This window comes from Aethalodelphis obliquidens, unplaced genomic scaffold, assembly GCF_003676395.1.
Source record: "Aethalodelphis obliquidens isolate GAN/ISIS:26980383/991018 unplaced genomic scaffold, ASM367639v1 scaffold14, whole genome shotgun sequence".
Classification (NCBI taxonomy): Eukaryota; Metazoa; Chordata; class Mammalia; order Artiodactyla; family Delphinidae; genus Aethalodelphis; species Aethalodelphis obliquidens.
In genome coordinates this window covers 1603718-1619567 of record NW_020837958.1, presented here as the reverse complement: position 1 = coordinate 1619567, position 15850 = coordinate 1603718, and the positions used below count along the sequence as shown (strand labels likewise).

General features: G+C 44.4%; 2 protein-coding genes across 5 annotated transcripts; one reads left to right on the top strand and one right to left on the bottom strand.

Moving 5' to 3' along the window:
• Positions 1-59: 59 nt before the first annotated feature.
• On the bottom strand, positions 60-6722 carry MED19 (mediator complex subunit 19). 2 transcript variants are annotated; one of them, XM_027114655.1, is made up of 5 exons: positions 6340-6722; positions 2344-2600; positions 2100-2196; positions 1690-1811; positions 60-1589 (listed from the first exon to the last, which is right to left on the bottom strand). In XM_027114655.1, the coding sequence occupies exons 1-5, from the start codon at positions 6605-6607 to the stop codon at positions 1521-1523; spliced, it is 813 nt and encodes a 270-aa protein (XP_026970456.1). In that variant the 5' UTR covers positions 6608-6722; the 3' UTR covers positions 60-1520. The 2 variants fall into 2 exon arrangements, with proteins under 2 accessions (XP_026970456.1, XP_026970457.1); XM_027114656.1 differs by having other exon boundaries at positions 1690-1784; positions 6340-6706.
• Positions 6723-6858: 136 nt separating this feature from the next.
• Positions 6859-15635, top strand: TMX2 (thioredoxin related transmembrane protein 2). Of its 3 annotated transcripts, XM_027114653.1 has the most exons (9): positions 7080-7193; positions 8313-8392; positions 11871-11931; positions 12395-12508; positions 12776-12852; positions 13088-13194; positions 13371-13436; positions 13516-13645; positions 14754-15635. In XM_027114653.1, exons 3-9 carry the CDS (start codon positions 11889-11891, stop codon positions 14898-14900), a joined length of 684 nt encoding a protein of 227 aa, XP_026970454.1. In that variant the 5' UTR covers positions 7080-7193; positions 8313-8392; positions 11871-11888; the 3' UTR covers positions 14901-15635. The 3 variants fall into 3 exon arrangements, with proteins under 3 accessions (XP_026970455.1, XP_026970453.1, XP_026970454.1); XM_027114652.1 differs by lacking the exon at positions 8313-8392 and having other exon boundaries at positions 6879-7193; XM_027114654.1 differs by lacking the exons at positions 8313-8392; positions 14754-15635 and having other exon boundaries at positions 6859-7193; positions 13371-13425; positions 13516-13608.
• The last annotated feature ends 215 nt before the right edge of the window (positions 15636-15850 follow it).

Sequence of the window (15850 nt, the reverse complement as noted above, 5' to 3'; positions counted from 1 at the left end):
CGCATAAGCGTCTCTGGTCCTGGTCCAACTTTAAGCAGGACTGTAGTGAAAATAACCACTTTAAACAAGAGGTCCTGTTTTTATTTCAGTGATTTAGCTGTTTCAGAAAAAGGTCTTTTGGAACCACCAAAACTTGTCATTTCAAAGCTTAGAGAGCTCTTGACTTTTGCCACAGTTGTTCCTTAATACAGAATTTTGTCTCTGGAAAATAAAGCTCATTTTGGATGTAGTCAGAGGTGAGCCAGTGGATGATCACAGTATGAAAGCCTGTTAAAGGCAGATAGGCTAGAGGGATATATGGGTGGCAGTCTGGCATCTCATATTGTCTCTTCCGTTGGTCGAAAGCAAAAGGCTGTGCCCTCACTTTAAAAAGGCACCATCAGATACTAAATCTCAGAAAACTGGCCAGAACCCTTTATTTTCACTGTCCATAACTTAAGTATTTAAACTCTTGCTCTGAAATCCTAGTTAAAACGAGCTGAATGAGTGGTTTTCCACCTGCTGATCTAGGTGAACAGTCTTGGCTCACTGCAGCAGATTTTAACTGTTCTGTGTCAAACTGAGCTTAAAGTCAGATTGCATTAGCTTGTTTTCTCATGGATGTTTCTGGTTATCTGGCCTGCTGCAAAGACTGAAGGGATTTATTTTACATTTTGCTAGTTTAGGCTACCTTTTTTTTTTTTTCCTGTCTTAGACATGTTTTCACATCGGCCAAGTAATTTCATTGTCTTAAGGAATGAGGCAGGTCAAAAGTTCTTATAAAGAGAAGCATTTACCTTTGCTTGCCAGAGGTTTATTTCAAAAAATGATAGGCTTGACCAAGAAGCAACCTTGCTGAAATATGTTGGTGACTGTGGGTGCTTTTTCCATTGGCTACTCTGTTTCAACACAAAACTGACGCAGAACACAGCTGAGACCTAAGTGAATCCACTCCTTGAGACAGAGCCTGAAGATCATCCAGGTTACTGGTTCTCAACATTACAGGCAGAGTGTTATGTGTCTGCTGTGGAAAGGTATTAGCAAGCTCTGCCTCGCCTTTGGACCATGTTCCCCAATCTCATTTTGGTTGTTTCCCTGCCTGCTGATGAGAATGTAATACAAGACCCAAATCCCCTCAGATCTTAGCATGCCTTGGCTTAAACCCTGACTCTCATAGAAAGGCACTTACCTCTTAACAGGCAGCCACACTTCAGCCAGTTTGATAAATGCAATTTTAAGAAAATAAAAATCCTAAAAAATCAGATAAAGTCCTAAATCAAGACAAATGGCACAAAAGAGATGAAAAGAAAGCTTCCTGGGAGAGGAAGAGATGTCCATGAGAAAGCAAACTGGGCTGAGGCTTACAAAAGCAGAGCCCTTCTCTCTTACAGTGTGTTCATCTTAACTGAGCACAGCAGGAGCTGGCTTCTGTCCCAGCGGCAGGGGATGCTCCCAAGGCAGTGGCCAAGAGCCTGCAAGGCAGCTTTGTCAGCGGGTTCAGTACAGCAGGAAGGTCCTCCTGGCAGAGTCCCCTGGTCCTGCTAGCGGAGGCTGCTGCTGCTGCTGGCCTGAGAGCTGCCCACGCCTGGGTGGTCGGGGCTGTGCCGGTTCTGGGGAAGAAAAGTGAGCAAGAGTAAGAGAGCCAGACTCCACCTAGGATGAGTGAGACGGGAAAACTCACCGGGCTGCAGACACCAGCCGCTCCCATACCTTCTTTTTCTTCTTCTCTTTCTTCTTCCGTTTCCGTTCAGGATCCTCTTCTTTTTTCTTTTTCTTCTTCTTGTGATCTGAATCAGATGGTGTTTCTGTAGGAGAGATGAGGAGCCTATCACCTGTCGAGTTCAAAATTCTCCACTGCCGTAAGTCTGAAGACTAGAGGAAAACCCCTAGTCAAGGGCAACCGCTTTTCTTCAAATGACCAGCAAGGATTTGGAGGCAGTGCTTAAGCTCCTGCCCCAAGGTCCTACTTGCCCAGGAGACCCACATTATGTCAATTTCTTCTTTAAGGAGAATCTGGGAGTCCAGGGCTCATAAGGAATTTGACTGGGTTTTTAACTGAGGAAGGTCAAAACAGATTCAGAATGTCCGGTTTTCTGGCTTTGAAGAGAACCACTTCTTACCTGGGGGGACCGGATCCTGGGTACGGCTCTGTTTGTGCTTCTGCTTATTCTTCTTCTTGGGAGGCTGAATATGCATCAGACGACACTGCTCTGGCAACTGAAGGAACCAAAGGAAGGTCCAGGTGAGTAGAGGGAGGGAATCCCCTGCTCCCATCATCTGTTCTGCTCAGTAAGTTATGAAGGAACAGAGGTAGACAGAAAAACCACCTCCGTGCCTCTCAGGCCTCCCCATGAGGGGACTCACCGGGCCTGTGTGGAGGCGGAAGCCAGCCAGCATGGTCCCTGTGATAGGATTAAAAGAGCCACCAAGAATAGGGGGCTTCTCAATGAGGGAGCGGAGGCTGCTGTTGTCATGGGAACCAGGCAGATCAATCATCCCTGGCAGGTCAGGCAGGAAGTTACTTAGCTTCTCCTTCACTTTCTTCCCACAGAATTTATTATAGGCATGTTCCAGGTTGTAGTGTGTGATCAGATTAGTGCTGCCTGTCAGCTCTGTGCTGCCTAGAAGATACAGGGAGAATAATAATAAGAAACATTAGTACCAAGAGGAGAGAATTTTTTTTTAAGTCATTGACCCAGAAGGGAAAGTAAATTAATCTTTTAAGTGAGAATTACCCAAAAAAAAATAATTTAAAAAGTTATTTTTAAAGTAAGAAATAGCAAAAATAGGGCTTCCCTGGTGGCACAGTAGTTACGAATCCGCCTGCTAATGAGCAGGAGACACGGGTTCGATCCCTGGTCCAGGAAGATCCCACATGCTGCGGAGCAACTAAACCCATGCACCACAACTACTGAAGACCACGCGCCTAGAGCCCATGCTCTGCGACAAGCCACTGCAATGAGAAGCCCGCGCACCACAACTAGAGAAAAACCCACGCGCAGTAACGAAGACCCAACACAGCCAAAAATAAATAAATAAATAATTTTATTTAAAAAGTAAGAAATAGCAAAAGTAAATAACATACAATAAACACTAAAAATATAATACCGTAGAATGGTAGGTTGGAATGAGAAGGAGAAAAAATAGGCAAAAATCCAAATAGGGCAGCAGTGGAAACTGCTTTAACCCAATGAAGGATACACTCGGACTAACCAGAGTAATAACTTACATGATGCTTATACTCTGTGTTAAGCACTGTGCACTGTTCTGTGTTTCATAAATGTACTAATGAGAAATTATACTTTTGGCCATGACCAGAATAATACAACCTCACAGCTCAGCTACAACCAAACTTAGGGTCAAATATGACCCAGTGGCTTGAGTGTCTTGCTTCCTTTTTTTTTTTTTAAACTAGCAAGAAACACTAATCACCTTTACAGAGAAAAACAGGAGATTTTTCTAGCTACTGCTACATAACTTTTGTTACCACCATCTTTAGTCTCCTAATAATACCAAATATGATAGCTTTGCCTAGAAGAAAGAAAGGTTTGATTAGAAGCTGGGCAACTAGATTTCTAATCCTAGCCGTCCTCTATGTCTGTTTCCGCTTATCTATGGAATGGAGTAAAAGCTACCTTAATTACACAATTTTTCTTAAGGTTCAAATGAAATATTGAAAAGTATAAAGTATTATATAAATGGAAGGCTTTATTAGTATAAATATTTCACAGCTGGCTTTTTTGAAAGAATACAAACTTATGAGTAATTTAACTAGGGTCCAGTGGCGAGGGTAGAAATATCTAGCCTACAATTTCATGTATAGTTATGATGAACACTCAGGGTACAAATGACAAAAGTGACTTGTTTATAATCATTCACTTGATAAAACTCAGGTTCTGAGCTACGAGCCCACTGAGGGCAGAGAAAATGCCTTGTTCATTCACGTACCACTGGTGCCCAGCACACATTAAATGAACAATGTATTTTTCCTCCCCACCTTCAGGCCTTACGTTATTCTTTTCCTTTGTCTTCCCAAGCCAAATATCTCAGAAGAGTGGTCCACGGTAATGGAAGGAGACTCAGTGCCCCCGTACTTCTCATAACTCAGCACTGCTTCCTGCCATTAAGAGTATCCTGATTTTTTTCCTCTCTGTCAGCTCTCCTTCCAGGTGATTATTCTCAAGGCTCAGGTGAGAAGGCACTCTGTGCTTTTTTGTAAATTCTTTAAGAGTCCATCCAACTTTCTGTTTTGCCCATCAGTTCTATGAAGATGATTTATAAATCTCTCTTCTTCAGTTTCCTCTCCTGACAACTAACCTTCCATTTCCAACATTGTCTTAGTTAATTCACTGCAGATTTAATTTTTTTTTAACTCCAAATCTTCCCCACCTCACTCATGGTTCCTTTATTCTAGTACATGGCACCCACATTCTCCAGATATCTTTAGAAGCAGTACTCAGTTCAAATATCTCAATGGTTTCCTATTCCCTCAGGAAAAAGCTCAAATTCTTTTGACTGTCACTCACGGTTAAACACATCTTACTGTAACTTAGCTTTGGGGCCTGACCAACTGGTACTCCCCTATGTAAAATTTCTGATCCATCCAAACGGGTATCCATCATCTCCTGAAAAAAATACCCCTCGTATTGTTTCCTTTTAGAAAATTTCCTTTAGAAAAATTGACCTAATTATAGGAAAATTCTTCCTAATTTTCCTCACCAGTATGAATTCTTCAAAGTCCAGCTAAAGTGACAACTTATTCTTGCTGTCATGTTGAACAACAAGAAACACATTTTGAAAACCATTACGCAGTTCTTAGTAGTTGTATGTGAGGCATGACCAGAAAATAATGACATTGATCTTGACAAGAAATAACAGTCATTACTTTATCTTTAAACAACATACTTTTCATTCTTAAGTAAAATTAGCTGCTTAAAAGCAAGGACCAGGCTTACTGATCTCTCTTCCCTTCTCATCACATGCTCCCTTTTTACACACCCAGTGTTTGCCCAGAACGGATAGTCAATATCTATCAAGTGATTGATGTAAATAGGTACAATCAGAACAGGTTAAGGTTAAAGAAACTGCTGGTAGACATCAACCAGTAATTAACTAAAGTCAAGTCAACCTCGCTATTTTTTTTTTTAAGATTTAAAAAATATTTATTTATTTATTTGGCTGCGTCGGCTCTTAGTTGCGGCAGGCGGGATCTTCGTTGAGGTGCGCAGGTCCTCAGTAATTGCGGCGCGTGGGCTTAGTTGCCCTGCAGCATGTGGGATCTTAGTTCCCCGACCAGGGATTGAACCTGCATCCCCTGCATTGGAAGGCGGATTCTTAACCACTGGACCAGCAGGGAAGTCCTTGCTTCAGTTTTTTTCAACTATAAAATGCAGATAACAATGCCGATCTCAAGGGACTATTTAAGTATTAAATACTATAACATAAATAACTGCACTGTGAACCTCAAAGTGTGTAACAATATTCATTATTATTTCCCTCAGCTCTTGATGTAGCAGTAGGACTTGGGATGAACTAAAAGGCATCCTGGAGACGTAACACATCCAGAATGACTCTTGAGGATCTCCCTGGTGGTCCAGTGGTTAAGAATCCGCCTGCCAATGCAGGGGACATGGGTTCGAGCCCTGGTTCGGGAAGATCCCACATCCTGCGGAGCAACTAAGCCCGTGCGCCACAACTACTGAGCCTGAGCTCTAAAGCCCGCGAGCCACAACTACTGAAGCCCACGCACCTAGAGCCCGTGCTCTGCAACAAGAGAAACCACCGCAATGAGAAGCCCGCGCACCGCAACGAAGAGTAGCCCTCGCTCGCCGCAACTAGAGAAAGCCCGCGCGCAGCAACGAAGACCCAACGCAGCCAAAAATAAATAAAATAAATAAATAAATGAATTTATTAAAAAAAATTCTAATCACTTCCAACAGATGAGGGAAACGCCGAGGCCCAGATTAGGAAGGAAGGCAACACGCCCCAAACCAACAGGAAGTTTGAGGCAGATTTGAAACTAAGTTCGCAAGGATATTAAATCTGAACTCTCAAGTTGCAAACTCAAACTCTGGATAATTTTTAGGGAGCCATAAACCACTGTCAGGGACAGGGGCACGATAGAGCGTGAAAGGTGGTCACGGATATCCACTCTTCTCATTCTCAATCCATCCCAAGAATTCATGTCATCCCTTTGCTTGTGAATCCTCAGAGTCTCAGAGTCCGCTCCGATATACAGCTCTGGAATCCCCACACGCGTTGCCTACTTTATCCCTCACCTCTGCCAGCCGGCTGAGAGGCACGCCCATTCCCTCCTCGTTATGATCTGACTGGCTGGCTTTGGCCAGGCCTCGAACTCACCTGGCAGTTCCCGCATTAGGTAGAAGGGGCCACAACCTGCCGCTGACTTGTCAGCGCCGGAAGGGGCCGAGGCCGCGGTTGGGGGCGGGGCGGGGCCGGGCCCTCCACCCGGAGGAGGAGGCGGTGGGGGTGGAGGTTTTCCAGCTCCGAAGCCGAGTGCGGTTGGGGGCGGCGGTGGGTCAGCCTGAGCCCCGAACAGCGCTGTGAAATTCTCCATCGTCCCCTCTGCCCCGGCGCTGTCCCGGTGTCTGGCGTTAATGACTTTCATTGGTCAATCTTTTCCCGGGGTACCGCCCCCTTCCTCCAGGAGCCTCTTACCATTGGATTGCCTCGGGCCCTGCCTACCCTATTCCGGTAACTACTTCCGGCGCCTTCTGAGAACTTTCCGGAAGTATTACCTACCTTTATTAAATTCTCCTCCTACCTCCGTTCGCCACAGTCATATTCAATAATATGACACATAGAAAAAGCGACAGCTAGGTTAGCCAATAAAGTATCAAATCCCTTTCTCAGTTTTTACCTGCCGTAGAGGCCAATCAGATATCTAATTCCGGGTCCAGAGGTGGTGCATCCGACACTGGGCCCAATGGAAGCCTCAATGGTGGGAGAGGCGGGACCAGACCTACGGACGCCGAAGAGCGGTCGGCGCCTCAAGGGCCGGAAAGATGGCCGTCCTAGCACCTTTAATTGCTCTAGTGTATTCAGTGCCGCGACTTTCACGATGGCTGGCCCGACCTTACTACCTTCTGTCAGCCCTGCTCTCTGCTGCCTTTGTACTCGTGAGGAAGCTGCCTCCTGTCTGCCACAGTCTCCCTACGCAACGCGAAGACGGTAACCCGTGTGACTTTGACTGGGTGAGCGACCCCCGCCTTAGGACCCCGCGACCTTGACTGTCCCTGCCCCTGCCCCTGTGATTGCATCCGGGAGCCCCGAGGTTTACCTTTTTGAGAACATCTGAGGTTCCGAGCCTCTAGCGGACTTAACAGGCTTTTAGGAGTGTAGGGCGTGGATCGTCATCGAGCCTAAACCTCTTGTTTAGGATGGGAAAACATCCGGTTAGCCTGCACAACAGCCTAAGCCTTCTCCCTTTTGAGTCCAAGCTCCTTTCTGTCTCACAGTTCATAGTCGACAACAGACCTACCCAAACTAGGCAAGTACACTGTTTTCCAGAGCTGCTCATTATGTAAAGCCTTTTGAGGAACCAGTGAGTTAAACAAGGCAAGTAGTATACTTGTTTTATTGATGAAGAAATTGATCTAGGCGTGGTTAGGCGACTTGTCCAAGGTCACACAACTAGTGAGTGACTAGGGCTTGAAACCACTCTTCGGCCATGGTATCAGCACGCTCTGTCAGCCATTGCTTAATTCAGTTAACAATTACTGAGTGAGGACTGTTAATGCTACGCACTGTGCTGCATCCTGGGGATGTAAAAATGAATAAAATGGTTAGGGCTATTGAAATGGAATTGTAAAAAATACATTGCAGAGAAATCTCTCTCAAGCCTCTTGCAGTACTCCCTGAGCTGGAGTGGAGAGACCACTCAGAAATATAAGTTGAAGCTCTCTGACCTCTGCTGTGTAGCCGCATCTGTGTTCTGGGAAAGGAGGATCACCTGAGTTTTTGTCCTTTTCTCAAGGCCCCAAAATGAGTCTTGACCTTTAACAGAGCCCACTTCCTTACTTTTATTCTCCATCCCTTGTTTACTTTTTCATACTTCCTCTGTCCTTTCCCAGTGTTATTAATTAGCTCAAATGTAGCCATGCTACTTCAAAAGATTCTATTTTTATCTATACCACTTTAACCAAAATGAGACTCAAACATATAAGTGGTTAGTAATAAAGATTTTAATAAAAGGAGGGACCTTTTATACAATAAATTTCTCTGTATTCTCTTGTCTTAATAATGTGCAAAATACTGTAAGGTTTTATATTTTCATATTACTCTGTTATGGTTTTTGTTTTTAAACTATGTAGGGTTTATGGCCAGTGTTTGTTTTCCTGGAAAATCTGTGTTTTGCTGATTTACCTTGGTGATTTGGAAATTAGAATATAAGGTAAATAATGTTAGCAATAACAGGTAAACTTCAAAATTTCAGTGGCTTAACAGAATAAAAGTTTATTTCTATTTTGTTAAATAAAAAGAAAGAATCAAGTGTTTTGCTTTTCCTCTACATACTGTCAGAGTAACCAAATAATTGATATAGAAAAATTTGAGCTAATGCAGAAGGAGTGATAGCATTTAAAAGTCATGTAGCATTCTCGAATGCAATAATACATGTAGACAATGATCATGTAAAGCCATCAGATGAAAGGTTGCTATGTCCTCTGAAGTGATTCAGTAGGGAGTACCTAGTACCTCCTATGATGTATTTTTGGCAAAAGATTTGGATTTCATTGTATTCACATCTCTAGATTTCGTTACCATTTTACAAGAAATATGGGAAATAGAGGATCATCATCGTCAGAACGCATACCATGAGTATTGCCAGCAGCCAAATCCAAGAAAGTCAGACAGTTGACAGTGCAAATGACTCAAGGTCTTCAACAGATAAATAGCCTGGGATAGAAAGGAAGAACAGGTATCCTTTAGAGATTAAAGAAGACCAAAGAAACACATTGGCCAAATGCAATTTGTGGTTCTTGCTTGCTTGTTCCTGATTTGAACAAACAACTGTACGAAGTTGTACAAAATCTAATACTTTGTTCTTTGAATTTGAATAAGGGCCAGGTATTAGATAACAATAAGTAATTATTGTTAATTTTGTTAGGTATGATATTGGTGTTTTGGTTTGTTTTAAAAAAGAGGTCCTTGGGACTTACCTGGTGGCTCAGTGGTTAAGAATCCACGAGCCAGTGCAGGGGACACGGGTTCAAGCCCTGGTCCGGGAAGATCCCACATGCTGCGGAGCAGCTAAGCCCGTGCACCACAACTACTGAGCCCACACGCCACAACTGCTGAAGCCCGCATGCCACAACTACTGAAGCCTGCGTGCCTAGAGCCTGTGCTCCACAACAAGGGAAGCCACTGCAATGAGAAGCCCACGCACCGCAACAAAGAGTGGCCCCCCACTTGCTGCAACTAAAGAAAGCGCGTGCGCAGCAATGAAGACCCAATGCAGCCAAAAATAAATAAATAAATGAATAAAAATTTTTTAAAAAAGTTCTTATCTGTAAGCAATACATACTGAAGTATTTACAGGTGAAATGATGTAGTTGGAATTTGCTTTAAGTTCCTCCAGCAAAAGAAATGGGTAGCATAGATGAAATAGAACCATATTGGCAAGATATTACTATTGAAGCTGAGTAATAGGGGTTTATTAAGGTATTGTAGGGGTCAGAAAAGAGTTTTCCCTTTACCCTTCTGAGGTCTTGCCTGAGACCCCCTAATAAGAGACAGATTAAAGACAAATACAAACAGAAGTTTATTAACATGTATAACTTGTATACAGGGGAGATACCCAGGGAAAAATCAGTAACTCAAAGAGGTGGCTTCCAGCTTATATGGCATCTTCAACAAAGAACAATAAGTTTGTGGAGAAATGACAGGATGAAGGAAAGAGTTTTAGGCTTGCAAGAGCAGAAAACTGTGGAAAGGTAAACTAATGGTAGGTAAAGGCTAGTTTGTTATGTAGATTCCTCTGGTGCTGTCTCCAGGTTGATAGGGTCTAAAGTTATCTCCCCTGATTAGTTTTGTCCTTGGTAGAGGTTGGAGGGACACCTTTGAGAATTTACGTCCTACCTTTCGACAGATAGGTAGAGGGCAGGGAGCTTTGCTTTATTCTACTTCTTCTGAATTGCCTTTAGACTCAAAATAATCCTTATGTCAAAGTGGCATATTTTGCTACCCTCAGTATCCTCTCTGCTTTTGTGTATTGTTTGAAAATTTCCTTAATAAAAACCTTGAAAACAATGAATAAACAAGTGAACAACCAAGGGGGCTCAGGTTTATATAGTTATTCTGGAACCCTGTCTCATGCTGTCTTCAACTGATGGCTTTAAGATCATCCCAGCATCATCAAGCCAGCAGGTGAAGAAAGAAAGCTGGACTGCAAGGGCATACATACCCTTTCTTATTTTATTTATTTATTTTTTGGTACACGGGCCTCTCACTGTTGTGGCCTCTCCCGTCGCGGAGCACAGGCTCCGGATGCGCAGGCTCAACAGCCATGGCTCATGGGCCCAGCCGCTCCGCGGCATGTGGGATCTTCCCGGATCGGGGCACGAACCCGTGTCCCCTGCATCGGCAGGTGGACTCTCAACCACTGGGCCACCAGGGAAGCCCTACATACCCTTTCTTAACCACCTGGACACAGAAGAGGCACATCACTTCCATTCACATTCCATTTAGGAGTACTAGTCACACAGTTCTCCCTAGATCCAAGGAGGGAGTCTACCTGCAGTATGCCCAGGAGAAAAAGGAAATAAGGTTTGGAGTATACATGGCCAGTCTTTACCACAGACCCATTCTCTCTCTTTAGAGTATGTTCCTTTTAGTCCTAGCTCTGGTCTCCTGATTGGCCATACTTCCCTTTTTAAATTCATCTTTCCATAATTACAACTGCCAATTCTAATCCAGCTTCATTCTTGAAAACTCTTCCTAATTTCTACTCGGATGTAATATTTAGTAAGGTCTGTCACATTCCCTACCCCCCACTTTACATGTTCATTTCTAAATCCAGTCAGTTGCTTTTTGTTGGAGATTGGGGCTAAAAACCTAAGTCCCTGACTGCTAGCTGTAAATCGCAGTTAATTGGTTCTGTCTGAAGTAAAGATTTGGATCCCTGTATTATAAACAGAAAGGTATGGAAAGCCTCAGACCCTCCCCGTATACTTTCTCTCACAAAGTCCTTGTTATTCTTCATTGCAGTCTTTACTCTTTGAAATTATGTCATGTTTATCGTCTGTCTCACTCATTCACATGGAGCTTACATTCTAGAAAGAGAAAGAGCAGTAAGCCAAGGGTACTGAAAACGATCTTTGAGAGCTTTGAAAGGCCTCCTTCAGCTCTCAAATTACATTAAAGGTGCACGGATTATCACTATGAATATTAGGTGGAGAGGAGTGATTTAAATAAAAACAAATGGAAGAACCATATGTTGTGGTTCCAGTAATGGAATTCCAGTAATGGAATATTACTGAGAAAGCTTACCTGGAAAAGTGTTATTTTACCAGGGTCACACTGAGTTGATTGTAATATCTACAGTTTTATACCATGTACTTTATATTAACTCTTTCATACTCATCTTATTTAATCCTCACAGCACCACTTTGAAATATTCAATCAAAGAAACCAAAGCTCAGAGGTTAAGTGCTTTGCTGAAGGGCACCAGCCAGTTTGTGGCAGGGATAGAACTGGAATCTAGATCTTCTGACTGGTGTTTTCCCCATTACACCTTAGCTGACTCCAGTTACTTCGCTATGGTTACCATTCCCAGTGTGGATCTCTGTTGGTTTTTATTACATATTTGGCTCCCTTGCTCACCCAAATCATTTCTGTTCATGGCATTCCTTTCACTCTGATTTCTGTTCCAGAGAGAAGTAGAGATCCTGATGTTCCTCAGTGCCATTGTAATGATGAAGAACCGCAGATCCAGTAAGTGCAGCCTGCTTCTCTGTCTCTCAAGATTAGGACTAGTGACCTCTGAGGTGCTTTCATCCATGTTATGAGAGGGGCATTATTTGGTGAACTTGTCCATCAGTCCGTGCCAAGGCTGAATTTGATCTTGGACTTTTTTTTTTTTTTTTTTGCGGTACACGGGCCTCTCACCATTGTGGCCTCTCCCATTGCGGAGCACAGGCTCCGGATGCGCAGGCTCAGCGACCATGGCTCACGGGCCCAGCCGCTCCGCGACATGTGGGATCTTCCCAGACCGGGGCACGAACCCATGTCCGCTGCATCGGCAGGTGGACTCAACCACTGCGCCACCAGGGAAGCCTGATCTTGGACTTTTATCCTCTTCCCCCTCTCCCATTTCAAAATACTCCAGGAACAGGGGCAAATAATAGGTCATAGGAGCGTGCAGCCCAGCCTGACCTGTGACATCTCTGTGTTTCAGTCACTGTGGAGCAACATATCGGCAACATCTTCATGTTTAGTAAAGTGGCCAATGCGATTCTTTTCTTCCGCCTGGATATTCGCGTGGGCCTGCTTTATCTCACGCTCTGCATAGGTAAGGAGACCGCAAGACTTGGTTGTGGGAACCAAATTCCATCCCCAAACCAGGTTCTCCATAACCTTCTGCCATATCTTATACCTAATTAATTATGTGTGAGCCTTAGATGATAAGAATCTACAGAGATTTTAAGAGGAAGGGAATGTGTCTGTGTATGTCCACAAAATGCACTCTTTGGTGCTTGAAATCTTTGAGTTGCTTTGAAAGTAAATCCGCTGCCCAAGGCCTTATATGTTTCCTGTGACGACTTTTTTCTGTGTTTAGTGTTCCTGATGACATGCAAACCCCCATTGTATATGGGCCCTGAGTACATCAAGTACTTCAATGATAAAACCATTGATGTGAGTACTCTCTCTCCCTCTGTTTCTTGGGTCCCTTGTGGGTGATTTTGTAGTTGTGCTCTCTACTCACTAGGAGGAACAGCGGTGCTTCAGAATGGAAGTCAAGGGCACTCGTTCACTGTGGGATCTAGAGGAGAGGTATAGGGAAGCCAGGATGAGGAATTAGGTGCTAAAGTCTGAATCTTTCCAGGAGCCTGTGTAATCCGGTTCACTGTTTGTTCTCTGTGTGTGACAGGAAGAGCTGGAGCAGGACAAGAGGGTCACTTGGATCGTGGAGTTCTTTGCCAATTGGTCTAATGACTGCCAGTCATTTGCTCCTATCTACGCTGATCTGTCCCTCAAGTGAGTAGGACAAAGGGAGGGATGACAGAAATTATACCTTCCCTTCCATTGTTTTTGGCCTTGATTTTTGCATATTGCAACCAAAGGCACTCCCACCCCCATCCCCAAATATCTGTACTTCTACTTCATTGATTCATTCTCTCTTCTTTCACCATGTTAAATAATCTACTTCTCAGGTACAACTGTACAGGGCTAAGTTTTGGGAAGGTGGACGTTGGACGCTACACTGATGTTAGTACACGGTATGTAAGGGCCTGGGCGGGGGATCATTCAGAGTGATATACACAGATGCATTTACAGAGCACCTTCTGGGCCCTGTAGGTACCAAGTGAGCATGTCACCCCTCACCAAGCAGCTCCCTACCCTGATCCTATTCCAAGGTGGAAAGGAGGTCATGCGGCGGCCACAGATTGACAAAAAAGGACGAGCTGTCTCTTGGACTTTCTCTGAGGTATATGAAAGAGTGGGCAAGTTTTGGAGGAGGGTGTGGAACAGTAGGTAAGTTTTAGAGCCTAACCTGGGTTTAATTCCTAGTTCTGCTACTTGCCCATAAGCTTTGAGAGTGTGGACTAGTTATTAGACCTCATTCATGAATTCACTTAGCAGATTTATACTGTTTCTACCAAGTGCCAGACATGGTAGTACTGGGCAACAATTATTTGTTAAGATTTAGTCTCAATGGCTCTTGTACCTATAGTCTTTTTCCTTGGCAGTACATTGGAGATGGTAGCACTTGGCTCACAGGTTTTGTTTTGCAGGTTACATTAAATAATGTAACCATAATTCTTGGCATAGTGACCGGCACATAATACGTATATATCAGTTGACTTTTCCAGGTACCCAAAAAAGGACAGCTGGGTTAGAGTAGATTCCTGTCCTTTGCTTCCTCCTTTCCTAGACTGTGTCTAAATACAATTGACCCTTGAACAAATGGGTTAGAACTGTGTGGGTCCGCTTATGTGGACATTTTTCAATAGTAACTACAGGGCTTCCCTGGTGGCTCAGTGGTTAAGAATCCGCCTGCCAATGCAGGGGACACGGGTTCGAGCCCTGGTCCGGGAAGATCCCACATGCCGCAGAGCAACTAAGCCCATGCGCCACAACTACTGAGCCTGCGCTCTAGAGCCCGCGAGCCACAACTACTGAGCCCACGTGCTGCAACTACTGAAGCCTGCGCGCCTAGAGCCCATGCTCTGCAACAAGAGAAGCCACTGCAACGAAGAGTAGCCTCCGTTCACCACAACCAGAGAAAGCCTGTGCGCAGCAACAAAGACCCAATGCAGCCAAAATAAATAAATAAATTTATTAAAAAAAAAAAAAAGTAACTACAGCACTACACGATCCATGAGGTTGGTTGAAGCCGCCACACGTGTGGAACCACGGATTCAGAGGAACTGTGGCTACGGAAGGCTGACTATAAGTTATAGGTGGATTTTTGACTGTAAGAAGGGTTGGCGCCCCTAACCCCACACCTTTGTTTAAGGGTCAACTGTACTTACTTCCCAGATATAACACCCCCTTCCAACCTGAACCCTGATGTGTGCACCTCTTTTGCGCAGGAGAATGTGATCCGAGAATTCAACTTGAATGAGCTATATCAACGGGCCAAGAAGCTGTCAAAGGCTGGAGATAATATCCCCGAGGAGCACCCTGTGGCCCCAGTGCCCACTGCAGTGCCAGATGAGGAGAGCAAGAAGGACAAATAGGATCCCTGCCTCCAGTACTTCATCTCCTGTCAATCCCAGGCACCTCTGAGGCCCTGCCCTTTCTGTAGCCACAAGCGTTGCCTGACGACTTGGCCTTTTTTTTTTCTTTCCCTGTTTGGCTCTGCCCAGGAGGGGCAGGATATTGCTTCTGATTTTTAAGAGGCATCCAGGGAAATGACAGGTATCCTCCAGGAAGGCCTCTACTGCTGTGGTCTGCTATTTGACTGGAAGGAGGGAAAGATCTTATATGGTGGAGGGGGAAATGCTTTCCTTCCAAGCTTGGGCCAGTGTGTCAACTGCTGTGTGCTGCCCACACGTCTCCATCACACGCTGGTTTCATTATTCCTCATAGTGGATATACACAGCCTGCTTAGATTAGATTAAACCCTAACATAACAGGCCAAGATGCAGAGTTAGTGCTAAGATTTTTCCCTCAAGACTCTTGCTTCTTTAAGCCCTTTTGGCTTGGTCTGTGGCCTATATTTAAAAAGTATAAGCCTGTCACTGGTCCCAAGGAGAAACCTTTAACCACGGAGTTTTCTCATTGAAGATAGTATTGAATTATCTCCCTATTTTATGGAGATTGGGAGGAAGGGGAATAGAAGTTTGAGACTTCCTTTGTGTGGTGGGCCCTGGAGGAGAAAGCCCCTGGGCAGGGTCTCACTCACCCTCCTACGTCCTCCCCACACCCAGTTGATGGTTTTCCATAATAAAGAGGCTGGGATTTACTTTTGATTGCGCCTTTGTGTGTTATTCACGTATTAGAAAAGCCGGGCAACTGCAGAGGAGTTGTCCATCTTAATTTCAAAGGGCATCCTGATCAGTTTCACGAAATGCTGTACATCGGTCCCCAGGATTGCGAAGAGCTGGCGAAGGTTTAGATTCCTTAACCCTAGAGTTAAGTTGTCTTGGTTTGGGATTGGTCCGCGGGTCCCCGGAAGGAGGTTTTG

What these genes read in the sequence shown, in the direction of transcription:
- TMX2 (XM_027114652.1), top strand. Translation starts at nt 7,005, where the DNA reads ATGGCCGTCCTAGCACCTTTAATTGCTCTAGTGTATTCAGTGCCGCGA. An exon ending in ACCCGTGTGACTTTGACTGG is followed by an intron (nt 7,194 to 11,870) that starts GTGAGCGACCCC and finishes TTTCTGTTCCAG; the next exon opens with AGAGAAGTAGAGATCCTGAT. An exon ending in TTATCTCACGCTCTGCATAG is followed by an intron (nt 12,509 to 12,775) that starts GTAAGGAGACCG and finishes TTCTGTGTTTAG; the next exon opens with TGTTCCTGATGACATGCAAA.
- MED19 (XM_027114655.1), bottom strand. Translation starts at nt 6,607, where the DNA reads ATGAAAGTCATTAACGCCAGACACCGGGACAGCGCCGGGGCAGAGGGG. An exon ending in CCTAATGCGGGAACTGCCAG is followed by an intron (nt 2,601 to 6,339) that starts GTGAGTTCGAGG and finishes TGTATCTTCTAG; the next exon opens with GCAGCACAGAGCTGACAGGC. An exon ending in TCCGCCTCCACACAGGCCCG is followed by an intron (nt 2,197 to 2,343) that starts GTGAGTCCCCTC and finishes TGGTTCCTTCAG; the next exon opens with TTGCCAGAGCAGTGTCGTCT.